This window comes from Gopherus flavomarginatus, chromosome 6 (assembly GCF_025201925.1).
Source record: "Gopherus flavomarginatus isolate rGopFla2 chromosome 6, rGopFla2.mat.asm, whole genome shotgun sequence".
Taxonomy (NCBI): Eukaryota; Metazoa; Chordata; order Testudines; family Testudinidae; genus Gopherus; species Gopherus flavomarginatus.
Window position 1 is genome coordinate 97,287,450 of NC_066622.1, and position 14,378 is coordinate 97,301,827.

The 14,378-nt window shown below is 43.7% G+C and overlaps 1 protein-coding gene across 1 annotated transcript in view; it reads right to left on the reverse strand.

The window, feature by feature from the left end:
- CDH23 (cadherin related 23) overlaps positions 1-14,378 on the reverse strand; it is a 561,993-nt gene that overhangs the window by 269,551 nt on the left and 278,064 nt on the right. The window contains exon 9 of the mRNA XM_050959265.1: positions 12,598-12,676. Within this exon, the coding sequence (XP_050815222.1) occupies positions 12,598-12,676 (79 nt within the window). The remainder of the gene's footprint in view (positions 1-12,597; positions 12,677-14,378) is intronic.

Genomic DNA, 14,378 nt, shown 5'->3' on the forward strand with positions numbered 1-14,378 from the left:
ATCTCTGATTTTAGCAAGCCGGGGGGGGGGGGTGGGCGGGGCTGGCTAGCTGAATGGCAGAAGCTGGAGGTTTGAGAGCTGGTTTACTGCATTCTCCGAGTCACTAGGAACATTGGTAGTCTGAATTCTGCATATTTATTTCACATCTCTCTGTCAAGGCTGATTCCCCACTCTGGCACTTCGAGTGTAGAAAGTGGGGGCCCACAAGGATTTTAAAAATTAATACTTGCCACTCCAGGCTTGTATTAAACTCCCAAGGTTACAGCTTCTCTGACCTTGGATGGGTAGATGCTGCCACCACACAAATGCAAAAAAAAAAAGAAAAAAACAACCCCAAAACAAAACCCTTTTGAGAACTCAGAAATGCGCACTTGGGAATTCCTTCCTGTGGGGTACCCTCAAGCTCTTTCAGCCCCTCTCCCCTCCAGGGAAGAGCTGAAAAAGAAAACAAAGGAAATCAGCTGTTACCACCAACATATGCAGCAATTAAACAGCATATGCACAAACCTCTTAGGGACACAAAAATCCAATCCTCTTCTTAAAAAGGATAAATTCCAGAAAATACATCTGGAACTTAGGCTTTTTGCTAGATCCAAAAAAAAAAAAAAAAAAACCTTACAAAAATTAAGCATCAAAATACCTCTCCTGTGGTTCAGCTTAAAGTTTACAAGCAAAAGAAAAGCACCTGGGGTTACCACCAAGGAATCCACAAGCCAATAGGAAATAAAAGAATTAACCCTAATCGTGTCTTCCTAGACCTTCCCTGACTTATTACATATGAGGGGTTTCAGATAAGCAATCTCTAGGTATGATCTCATGGTTCCTCCGTACCTGGCTTAAAGCTTCCTACATCATAGTTCAGCCCGGTTCCTGCTTTGCGTCTCCTCTCTCCCGAGAACAACAAACAGACAAAGGGAACATTTTTTCCCCAATTTTAAAAAGTTCAAGCCCTCTCTTTCATTTATCACACCCTCCATTTTAGAACACAAGCAAAGTTATTCAAAGGGGAAAAGGAGGTTATTAGTTTAGCTTAATAATGTTACAAAGGAGGATGGGGACATTTGGAAAGAATAAAACATACCATGTCACCACAGACCATAGACTGGATCCTCACCTCAACTGTTCTACCAGCACAAAGCTGCCCTAAAGCCCGCTTAACCAGCCAAAGGAAGATCTGATCTGTGTAAAAGGATTCTCAGTGCAGCAAGTGTGTGCCTGGGGCAGGAAGCCAGGCTGAGGGGTGGGGGCGGTAGCGTGCCAGTCGCTGTAAGGGTGGGAGTCAGGGAGCCTTCGGCGGCGTTTCTGTGGGAGGTCCACTGGTCCCGTGGCTTTGGCAGCAATTTGGCGGCAGGTATGCCAAAGGCGCGGGACCGGCAGATCACCTGCAGAACCGCCACCAAATCGGCGTTACTGGCTGACCTCCCGCAGAAATGCCACCGAAGACTCTTTGACTGCCATGCTTAGGGTGGCAAAAAACAGAGCTGCCCCTGGGTAGTACTGAGCTGCCCTTCCCCCTACTGCCAGTACAGGGGATGTGACTGGGGAAAGAGCACCTTGGCCAACTCATCCCTGCACCCTAGGAATCCCAGATTGCTGTAACAACTACTTGGGGTCCCTGGCAACCAGTGTAAGTTAGCAGCCTTTAGACAGCTTTCTCATCTGTGATGGGGGACTGGCCCAGCACAGAACAGCCCCAACACAAGGGGAGCACCCACATCCTCCTCAGTTGCTCCAAGTCACAACTCAGGATGCAGGCCCATAAATGAAACATCAAAACCTGATGTTATGCCATTTGAAAAGGGGAAACATGATTGAGTATTGCATACACCAAACCACAACTGTCCAAGTCCTTCTCCACTGGATATGGATTAGTCCCCAGTGCTGTAGGTTTTTCTCATTACCTGATTTCACAAAATGCTAGTGGTACTTTTATCAGATACACTATTTAGACGTTACCCCCATAATCGCTGGAAGTTATTCTATACGCTTCCCTAATGGAACCAATTTTGTAGTTCTCACCCCTTGTAAATACACATAGCATCACACGGCAGGCCAGGAGATGTGGGGAAAGACCCAATTTGAAACAGATTCCCACTGATGAGTAAGTCACTGGATTTGGGTTTTACCTATTGGGGGGTAGGTGGGGAAGGATATTAAGTTTGCCTATTGGTGTTCTTTGGTGTCTAGTTAATTATGAAAATCCTGCTGTTAAAATGCCATTAAAATCACCATATCTTAGGTGGATTCAGTAGCTGAGACTATGAAAACGTGCTGCTCTCCAATGACCTGATCCTGCAAAATATTAAACAACCTCCATTCCCACTGACTTCAAGAGGAGTTAAAGTAACATGTAGAAGGGTTCGGATGGGTTCATCCTTCTCCGGGGCGGCGGGGAACCAGACGGCCTCACTATGTCCATCGGGTTATTTTGGGGGAACTAGCCTGGCCGCAGGGTTTCCCGCCATGGCAACAGTAGAGACCAACAGCTCTATTCCGCAGACCCAGGCCCTAGTTCAGGGCAGGGCAGTCGAGAGTCTTTGGCTCAGGCCCTTAGGCAGAGGCTGAGCAAACGAATGAGTTCAGGAGGCCTAGGGCCTGGCTTCGAAGGGCCTGGGAAGAGGGGGAGACTGCCACCCACATGTTGGGTGGCAGGGGAGACGCAGGCCCACCCACTCCACTGCGTCCCAGCTCAGGGCCCTAACAGCGGCAGACAGCCTGCTGCTGTGTCAGTGGGGATCCTGGCCGCAACACACTGACATCAGTTCTGATATGCTGCAGCCAGATTTGGGTCGGCTGCTCACGGGCTACTTCCTACCTCCCCCTCTAGAGGTACCTGCATCTGGACGGTGTCCTCCACGGAATCAAGCACCATGGGCTCCTCAGGGTACCTGGCGAGCGGCAGGCTTGGCAGACCCTCTGGGTAGCTTGCCACAGGCAGGCTTACCAGCTTCTCTGGGGTCTGGTCGGCATCAGGCCTCGGCTGGTCTGGCCAGTCCACGGGTCACTCGCAGACTGCAGGAGTCTCCCCACCGGTAGCTAGGCCACAGGCATCTGGCTTCTCCAGCGGCCAGGCCTCTAGTGAGCTTTGGGGTTGGGCTTTTGTACTTCCTGTCCTGCACCCTGACCTCTGTGGGTGGGCGCAAGCTCCACTGGCTCTGCCCACTTTGGCGTCCGGCGGGGCTCGTCCCCCTCCAAGGTGGCAGGGAACCAGACCGCCTTGCTACAGTACTCCATATCTAACAAGCGGTGCTCGGCACCATACAATCGGTTCCCAACTAAGGAACTGGTAGCTGAAGTTCTGTTCTGAAACGCAGCTCCTCTTTCCCTCAGCTTCAGTTCTCAGAGTTCTGTATAAGTCAGAATTACATGAAACCAATTTTTTTCAGAGAAATTTCACTATTTCTACAGCAAAAACAGCTTTCTGAGGCAAGATGATTGTTCTCCACTGGCAAAAACTGCCTTTCCTTTCCCAAAAAGACTGTGGGTGAAAATGAAAGTGTTCAGCTTTTTGTTAGAGTCCCAAACCCCAGGATTATTCTCCAGCTATGTCAGTGCTGAGCATTTTCTTACACAGCTCTGCTAACAGTCCCAGTTTCTTATTAGCAAACCAATAGACATTTTTCATCTCAGTGGTGTCACCTGAGCTACTGTGTCATTCCAGGAGCTGTAGGTTAGGGGGAAAAGATGAGGAAGCTCAGAACTGAATGAACAGAGACTGTCAACCAATCCCCAGGTTGAGGGGTGGGGGGAAGTTCTTTAGGTGAAAGCTGAGTCCGGTTAGCAGGGCAGTGGGAGAGAGAAGCCAATGTGAAACATTAGGGAAGAAGTACTCAGCTCGTGGTAGGTACTGTGGTGAAGATGTAGAACAGCCTGGAGTCAAACACCAAGAATATAGGGCCAGATCCTCAGCTGGCATATCCTGAATCTCTCACCTTGCCCACCACACAATTCAGGTTACCCCAACAATGAAAGCTCTGGTTCTCACACACTAGTAGCATTTCCCCAAACCATTGGTGGTCACTCTGTGCCTGGGCCATGGGGGGCCCCACTTGTGTGGCCTTGCACAGCCATGGACAGCAGCAGTCACAGGGTGCCTTGCAGTCTGGAATACTGGGGCTGCTTGCTCCCAGGGCCGGCTCCAGCAATTTCACTGCACCAAGCACAGCGGCACGCCACAGGGGGCGCTCTGCCACTTGCCGCTCCCGCGGCTCCAGTGGACCTCCCGCAGGCATGCCTGTGGCAGGTCCACTGGAGCCACCTGCCGCCCTCCCGGCAACTGGCAGAGCCCCAAGCACGAGCTTGGCGCACTGTGGCCTGGAGCCAGCCCTGCTTGCCCCCACTTCTCCCCAGGGGGCAGGATGCTGAAAAAGGATGAGGAGGGGAGGAAAAATAGTTAAAATGGTACAATGGGGTTCTGAGAGTTGTAAATGCATCAGCTAATGTCCAGCCAGCTTTAGTTTCTCTCTTTCTAGAGGCTAGTGAGGCTCTGAACACCCAAACACTAGTTTTGCTGCCTTCCCATTACCTGGTGCACCCTGGATGGTTCCAGGAAATCAATCTACCTTAGCCCAGAGAGTTCCCCTAAATGAAAAGTCTTATCTAGAACATGTCATGTTATATAACAAGTCACTTGCTTTGCCTGGAAAATGAAAGATGATGAGGCAGAGTCCTCGGGACAGAGGCTATCTCCATAAATCTGTCACTAAAGGAGTCGTGGATTACTTTGCTGAATTAATGATCTGTCCTTCAAATGGAGCCCTGACCTCAACTGCTGAGCATCACCAACCTGCCAAGGCAGCTAGTGAACTTCGATAAGGGAGAGATTCTGTACAGCAGTGTGAGAAGGCTGGTTGCAGTCTGATTTTTGGATGGCGTTCAGTGTTAACTGGCATGTACCCACACAACCATCATTATTTTCACTACTGCTCCCTACTAAAACCTCTCTCTTGTTCTTTCAGGCTCAGATGTTATTTATTTTCTCTTGGTTTTAGTATTGTTGACCCTGTTTGTGAGGAATCAAGAAAGGTTTTGACTCTGAGTTTGTGCAAGTTAATTGCTTGTTAGGAGATAAATAAGTGGACTTAGATCAAGGACAGTTTTTTTCCTAATTGAATTCCACTTACAGTATGCACAGGGATCCCTATTGCCCTGAACAATGTTGGATATAACCAAAATCATCAGCAAAGCTTACACTGCACAGGTGTAGCGCCACATGCAGAATTCCAAGAAATTCTGCATGTGGGCAAGTCTTCTTGCCCCCTCCAAGATTTTTTTCACGATATTGATTCTACGGCCATGACCTCTCTAGGGAAACATGCAGAAAAATGCCCATCATTGCTATCCATGGTTCTGTCGCACTAATGAAAGCCATAGTGTAGATAAGCCTCTGGTGGCTTCTGATATTGCTAGCTCCATACCAGTTAAGTGTAGAGTTTAGAGAAATTTTTAAAATTTGGATTTTTCCATGAAATTATTCATTAAAATTTGAATTCAAAAAAATTGTCAAAATAGTTATTTTCATGGATAGAAGCATATTAATTGACTCAGGAAAAACAAATTTTAAAAAGGATCTCTCCATTGACGGAAGAAATCTTTAAATTAGTATGTAGCCAAGCCAGCCAGCTAGCTGGAAACAGTGGACTCCTCAGCTATGCCAACCAAGAAAGAAAGGCATACGGATGAGAACATTGGATTCTGTATGATTTCAGACTTCAATATCTTTGTAACCGAACAGTATGTGATTACACCTTAAGACTTATTTTATATGGTTAATCTTGTAGTTTTATTGTTTTCCTGTCATGAGAACCTTGTGCTCGTAGTCACTGCATAAATAAGAGCGTCTGCAGTATATCCTGACTAACAATTTAATGCACATCTAACAGAGGTGGGGGGCTGAAATGGACAATGTCAACTTATGATTCAGAATTTTTTTTCAAAAATGTCCTTCCCAGTGATATTAACACCATAACTTATTAAAATAGAAGGAATGATAAACATCCAGTTTATTTGTTGCTGTACTTTCACAGTATGGACAATAAAAACAGACTAAATTAGTAGATAATAGAGATAGCGTTGCCTAGACACTAGCACTAGCAAATTTAGGAGACCTGGCTTCTATTCCCAGCTCTGCCACTGGTCTTCTTGTTGACCTGGGACAGGTCACTTCCCATCCCTGTGCCTTGGTTTCCCCATCTGTCAAGCGGAGATAGTGAGGTTTATCTTCTTTTGTAAAGCACCTTGAGATCTACTGATGAGATGTGCTGTATAAGAGCTAGCTAGCTATTATTATTCATTCTCACTTTTGCTTACAGTCACTTGTTAATTCAATTAACTTCCTGATACCCATATGTAACACAGCTTTGCAAAATTATCATGAAAATTTACCTGCCTAGGCACAAAATCTACTCATTGACTTTTACTATAATGATTAAGGATAATGACGAATTAATGATGTTTTATTTGACTGCCAGAAAACTATTCGCCTTGTGTGAGTAGAATTTTGCAAGGATGCATTAACAGACTGTTTCAATGTTTGGAATATAAAACACAAGAAGGTAACATATTACTTCAAAAAAAAATTATTGACATGGAAATCTTAAAGAGATTTGATTCAAAAGAAGTCAGAGTCATTTCTATTCATGCTTATTTTTATAAAATTTAAATGTTGAGCCTAAATTGACTTGCCAGCATGAGTTTAATGAATCATGAATTTAATGTATCTTTCTCTTAAGTGGAACAGACAGAGGGCTAGTCATCTACAACTGTGATTTTGTAACTGGCTAGAGGAAGCATCCTCTTAACAAGTTACAAGTAACTGTTCAGGCTGTGGCCACATCATAGCTTTTCTGCCATTAAAAGTAAACTTGTGCACCCAGACGTACCGTACACTTCCTGACTACATTTGTATTAGTGTATTCTGCAGAATTATGGGTAACTATCCCCTAATGCGTCAGCAGGGGATAGAGTGCCCTAGAGACATGAACAAAGGGCACTAACAACACATGGGGCAATGCACTCTGGGGTGTCACAATCTGGCCAATCTCATTCCATAGGCACTGTTAGGAGGTCCACAAATAGAGCATGCTGTGCTAGTAATAGATTCCTGTGAGCTTAGCCTTCGTCTCTGGCATGGATGAAACACTGTTAGCAGATGAGGTTACCAACCAAGCTTCAGTCATGATGTGTTTGTGGACACAAACCACTTCAGTAACTGGTTACAACTCAGTTAAAAGCAGAAGCAGGGAACCTAGAGGTTTTATCCCAGAATACAGTTTTCAGGAAATCTTTGTTTTAAGCCAAAGGCAGAGCGAGGGACTCAGACTGAGGGAGCAACATTCCTTTATCCCATCTCAGGATACAGATTACTGGGATAAAAGACATGCATCTGACGAAGTGGGTATTCACCCACGAAAGCTCATGCTCCAAAACGTCTGTTAGTCTATAAGGTGCCACAGGATTCTTTGCTGCTTTTACAGATTATTGGGAGTCTTCATTGCTTTGTGTTTCAACACAGTACACCTGATACTGCTCTTGTGCTGGGGTAAATGAGGAGCGAAATTAAAGATATGCCACTTGAAACTGGAGTAAATGAGATTAGAATTAGGCCCAACATGCTTCAACTTGCTCTCTGTCCATTCACTTGGTGCTCCATACATACCTTTAAATTCAAATCCTTCTCTTTTACTGGGCACTTAATCTGTCCATGAATGTGCTGCTCCTCAGACCTCAGCAACACTACTGGAAAGTGCTGAGGTTATCAGGAGGGATGACAGATGGACAGTTTCAAAAATATGTTTAAATTCCTGTGTTTTCAGCTTTCCCAAAAAATGCAAAACAGTTTAATCGCTTGTGGCTTTGATGTGTTCTTAATGATTGTCTCCTACAGTAGCTGCCCCCTCCCCCCACAGCTAGATCCATGGGCAGTGATTAAGTTATTGGCATATTCAAGCAAATCCAAGAGTCTTTGCGTGTGTCTGACTGTGACTATCAGTTCACAACACACACACACACACACACACACACACACACACACACACACAGCATTTTTGGTTTCTTCCCACTATATCTTAACTGGATAATGGTTGGACCAGCACAGACAAAGACTGTTACACTAGCCAGGTGACGGGACACATTCCCAAAACAGGTTAATGGCTACTTTGTAAGAAAGGAATAAAACAAAGGTATAAACATAGCATGTGTAAAGCTGAAATTTTGGGATTGTTTGCTTGCTTTTAAAAAAAATCAGCCATGGGATTTTAATAGAGTAGAGAGCCTGATGTGAACATGAGCAAACTTAGCTGACCTGTAAAATGTATACATGCTCATTTGGTTTGCAGATTTGGGCCAGAAGACAGAAAAATATTTCTAATCTAGGCACAGGCTGTTTTGTATAGCAGTTGACAAGCTAAAAGAAAATACCTAAAAGTGAAGTGAAATGAAAAATCACATTTCTTCAAAGCTAAAACTTAGGCTTCCCATATGTCTGTAATACTGTTCTTAGTTCCCTTTCACACCGACTAGAGCAGTGATACTGATACCTCAGTGGTTCAGGAGCCAAACTAGCAATCAACATTATCCAAAAGAGCCACGGTAGTGTGAATGTATTGTTCCATTTACTATAGTACTATAGATTCATATTTAAACAGTATGACAGGGGAAATATTTAGTTTATATACATTATTCTCACAGAAAAATGACTATGTATTATTTTATCAACTGCAATTGGTTAATAACAATGTAAAAGCATCCTGACTGGTTAATAATTAAATCACACAGTGTTTTAATATTATGTGGTATTGTTTTTAAAAGGATCGTCCACTTGAGGGGAAGGAGGAGGATAAGCTATTAAGAATTCTTCTATTACATAAACATCAAGCGAAATTCAAAGTAAAGAATGGATGTGTGAGAAAACCAGGCCACAACAAAGAACTTGAGATCACTTGGGAACCTCTCAGAGCAAAGAGAACAGGCCAAGCAGAGTTCATGGCTAAAATCTTGTCAGCGGCCAGCCTTTTGGCAAGAAGAGTAACCTGTAGGCTGACAGCATTTACAGAATACTCCCCAAAAGTCAGAGAGATGAGAAAGGCCATGTTCACACCACAAATTTCTCTCAACCCTAAACATTTTTCAAGGCCAATCCATGGCTGTGCCTCAGGGAACTTGATTTTAGAAGCACAAGGCAACCTGTGTGGAAAGAGAGAAATGTTGTTGGAAATTCTGTTCACGCATGATGTAGCTGAGCATAACAGGTTGCCAAAAGCAATGAAAACAGGCAGTATCACATAAGGGCTGAGTCTACACTAGATTTATTGGGACGTTTCCCACTGTTCCATTATTACCAGTGCAACTCCTAATGTAGGCAGTAGTACTAACGTAGGCAGGGCATTGCGGATATTACTACTGCATAGTCTAATGCTCCTTAGAGCAGGCCTACAGATCAATGGGTAAAAATGCTTGTGATCACCATTTTTTTTGTTTACACTTGTGTTCCCAGCATTGCCAACACAAGGGGGAAATTTCCCCTAAAAATCTAGTGCATAAAAGGCCGAGGAGGAACCTGCCCCTCTACCCGATATCTCCAGGCCTCACGCTGGCCAATAGGAACAAATTAAAGGGATAGGAGCTGCAAAGCTGTCAATTAGGAGCACAGGCAAAAGCTATAATTTTGCAAATGGGAAAACCAACTGTCATTATTAATGGGAATACACATTTATCCCAAGACAAACTCAACAGCCAAGCCAGCGGAGAAATATAAAGGTGATAGCTATATACCGAGCAGCACTCGGAAAATGACATTCCAGAAGATTAGCCTGCAGAATGGATCTTGGGAGAGGAGTAACTGGATAACAGAGCCTTTCACTTCTAGGTCATGGATTTGAATGCAGCACAGGTCAGCAGTTGCAGAAAGTCTTTGCCATCTGAAGGTTGCCTGGTGGCCTCTGTGAAATGATTTTGTGGTCCCAATCTAGTTCCCAGTGAATCAGTGTCTACATCACAAAAAACCCACCACTGGGTTTGCTCTGACTGATATCCCTGTGTGACAGGTCAGCATCAATCGGTCAGTTAATACTGTATGTATATCAGAAAACAATGTTTAAAAGGAATTATACAAATGTACAATTCCAGTATCTTTAAAAGTAGATTGAGCTGGATTTAGACTAAAACTTCCAGACAGGGACAACAGACATGAAAGCCAGGATCAAGCCACCCTGACCCCTTCAGGCTGATTGAGGTGCAGGCAATATCAAAGACATATTTGAATCACTAGGCTTTGAGAAAGAAAACTCTGAAGTAACTCCAGAGTGAGATGTGGAAGGGAGGGTGGGAATTCTGAGCAGATACAGGGTACAATAGTCATCGCATGGAGGACACAGATTGTTACACTTCAGCAAAGAGGAGACCCCTGCTCAAACACTCCATTGCTGAAATGCTGCTGTAACCTAGCCCTGCACTCTGCATAGTTGATATGCCACTGGATTCTGTCCAAACTGCCATTATTAAAAGGCATCACAAAGTATGAAGGCTGGAATTCCAGAGAACAAGAGAGAGAAAGGGCGACATGGGACACCTGAGATGCAAGGCCATGTCCCTCAAATAGAGGCCTGCAAAAGGGGTCAGTGTCAAGCTGAAGAGAAAGGATGTATGTATGGGAAACAGAAGATAATGCTTATTTCCTTGTAACTACCTGCATGGTATCTATCTAGAGGAGCTGTTGCAGGTATCTTATCTCTATGCATCTTAGCCTTGAGCTAGTGGAATCCATGCAGAAAGGAGAATTGCATTCAGGTTTTTTCTGAAGTCAGATTCTATCTTTATTAATCAAGTTTTACTATAACTCAGGTGGTTTTAGATTGCTTGGGAATTTCATACAGATCATTTCAAAGAAGCAATTAAAAGGGCATAGACTACGCAAACTTCTCTCACAAGGAGTTGTTTTCTGACCCATTGTCCCAGTGGAGCATGGAAAATGCCTACTGAAAAGGATAAATGGACAAATCAGATATCAGGAACGGCAATATACAAAAACCTGTAGGAGAACACTTCAATCTCCCTGGCCACACAATAGCAGATCTTAAGGTGGCCATCCTGCAGCAAAAAAACTTCAGGACCAGACTTCAAAGAGAAACTGCTGAGCTTCAGTTTATCTGCAAATTTGACACCACCAGCTCAGGATTAAACAAAGGCTGTGAATGGCTTGCCAACTACAAAACAGTTTCTCCTCCCTTGGTTTTCACACCTCAGTTGCTAGAAGAGGGCCTCATCCTCCCTGACTGAACTAATCTCATTATCTCTAGCCTGCTTTTTGCTTGCATATATATACACTTGCCCCTGGAAATTTCCACTACATGCATCCGACGAAGGGGGTATTCACCCACGAAAGCTCATGCTGCAGAATGTCTGTTAGTCTATAAGGTGCCACAGGACTCTTTGCTGCTTTTACTGACCAAGGAGAAGAAGAACTGAGGGCATAATATGATGGCAGCCCCAGGAGAAGGAAGAATATGTATGGGGGAGTGAATTACTCTCTCACCCTTTGAGGTGGCACATTCAGGTAGGGTCAAGAGAGACAGGTGTTCGGAGGTGAAAGCCAGCTCTTACACTAGTACTAAATTCATTCAGAAATAGCAAGTAGCCATACCAGCTTGTGCTGTGATCCTACAAAATCCGAAGTTAAGCAGAGTCATACCGGGCCAGGCCAATACTTTAATGGGAGTTAACTAGGGAACATTTAGGTGTTGCAGAAAATGGTCTCAGTAATTCAGCAGGTAAATACATCTCATTATCTCCATAACTATATCAATAGAATGACAACTGTATCAATAACAAAATGCTTATGCCTAGCCATCTGCAGACATCCTCTTTGGTGCAGTATAAAATGGAACTATTCCTTAGTGATGATCATACTTAAACTTTTGTTTTATTCCATCATTCGTAAGTTATGCAGTGATCCTTAACTCATGAAAATAACCATGTACCACACTATCCACCATTACATATATTCTCTCTCTAAAAGCAACACTATCATGGCCAAATGCCTAAGGATTCTCCTAATCCCCTTGCAGACCTGCTGTTTTGTTTAAGGTGATCTGCATACAGCCTTGAGCCAGTGGAAACATGCAGAAGAGTGAACTGCATTTCAATATGAACTAGACGCATCCAAAGGTGCACAAAGCAAGCAGCGCACAGTCGGTGCTAAGGACATGGAAATGCATATAGCAGTTATGCTGTGTGTACCTTGCATGTTACTAAACTCTGAAAGGTCACAACATAAAACATTGTCAAAAAGTAGGTAAAATAACTATTTCCACTCAAGAGAGTTGAGATGTCACTAACAATGGTTCATGATGTCACTGAAGGCAAAAGATGCTCATCAGAAAACAGAGATTTCAGTTATTCCAGTAGGCTTTGGTAATTAGCAATGTTTGGTATTAAAGAACTGACTACAGACCAATAACATCACAATTAAGTAGTTAGTTTAATACAAATAGTTTTTCAAGTTTGGACAGAGTAAGTGGAAGCTCTTTAAAAGGCCAATTCTTCCCTCACCTCCAACGTACGCCAACCATGGGCTCATGATATGGTCTCCACATGAATTACCTGAGACAATGGTGTATCCAATACCCCTGGGCCGTCCTTTGTCCTGGTCAATTGCCGTTATCATACGCACTGTTGTACCCTAGGAAGGAAAGGAAGATGTCAACGTTCCAGGCCATGTAGACTTCCATTGTATCATTTTCCTGTGCTTTATTGTACTGCAGGTTGTGTAAGACTTCTCACATGCACTAAGGGGATGAGAAGAACAGAGTGTATCACAGAACTTCATGACAACGCACATATAACAGTTGAACTACATTGCTAATCTGACAAAGTGGGTATTCACCCATGAAAGCTCATGCTCCAATATGTCTGTTAGTCTACAAGGTGCCACAGGACTCTTTATTAAAAAAATTACATTAGCAATAATGTTCTAAGTATTTGTAAGAATCAGGAGCTTTCTGCATACAGCTCCACCAAAGCAGCTTATTTCTGTCCTGCAACACCCTTTGCTATTCAAGTCCTGTGCCCCCCACAAAACTCTGCCAAGATACCTTGATCTTGACCTGCAATACCTAAGGCAGAACTAGATCTGTAACACACAAGGTTGTCTGAGCAGATTGAGACAAATCATGTGGTAGTTTTGTGAAGTGAGCAAATGTCCACCAGGGACTATGATGACACCAACAAACTCATTTCACTGTCACTTGCCACCTACCTATAGTAGATTAATTTGAAGCTAGGTCACCAAGGTGAATGTTGCAATTAATGCTTGCGTTGAGAGGGTCACTTAACACTGAGAGCTAAAACAGAGAAATCTCAGCAGAGGGTAAAGGAAGCTGTAGCACATTTAAGGCAAAAAGACTAAGACTATAACAGATACACAGACTGGAGTTTTTAGTTTATAAGGAAACCTTTACACTCTTTAAGTTTAGAAAAAGAACTTTCACTGAGCAATAACTTCCTCAGCTTGAGGCTTCAGGACTCATATCCCACAAAGCAATCGTTATTCCACCTTACATCTCCACAATGGTCGACACATGGATTCTACCTGCCCATTTGATATTCAGCTTTGATTTCTTTTGGTTTTTGTCTTCAGTGTTCTTTGAATGAGGCTTTCCTGGCAACCACAGATACTGATCAGGGCTGGCCAGCTACCTGATTGACTGGAAGAACTACAAAGATTTGTTACATATTAATCGAAATCTATAGACAGAACGAGAGTCAGAACAAAGCTCAGAACAGGGGTCAGTCTACGGATGGTTGCCTCTGTCAGACAGCCACTTACACAAGCTCTTTCACATGACCGGCAGTCCCGTGAAAAGCCAAAAGCATGGACAAGCCCAAGAGCCCCAAGTAAACAGTAAATGGACAGAGACTGACCAAGGATTAGTTTTAGTTTTTGAACCAGAAATGTTATTCAGCTACGTGAACTCACTATCTGGCTTCTCAAGCTTTGGCTTCACTTATGAGGCTGCGGAGAGTCCATGCATGGGCACATCGTGCACGCACAACACAGTAATTAATGTAGTGTAAACACATCTATGACTTTAAACTGCTCTGTCTTCATTGGTTTATTGAGAGCGGGAAAAGAGGCATTTATTTCACCCTGAGAGAAAATGTCAACAGTGGCATTTGCATGTCTAATGAGGAAGCGCAACACGCTGGCACTGGCTGCATTCCGCCAATGTCACAATTCATCAGCTGAAGGCCGAAGGTTGGAGCCCTTGAATTTTCACCATTTATTTAACCAACCTTACTGGTTGTTTTTTTCTTTACAACTATAGCCTTTTTTTTATGAACTGCACTGAATTAAAAAAATCATGCCACTGTGCATGCATGAC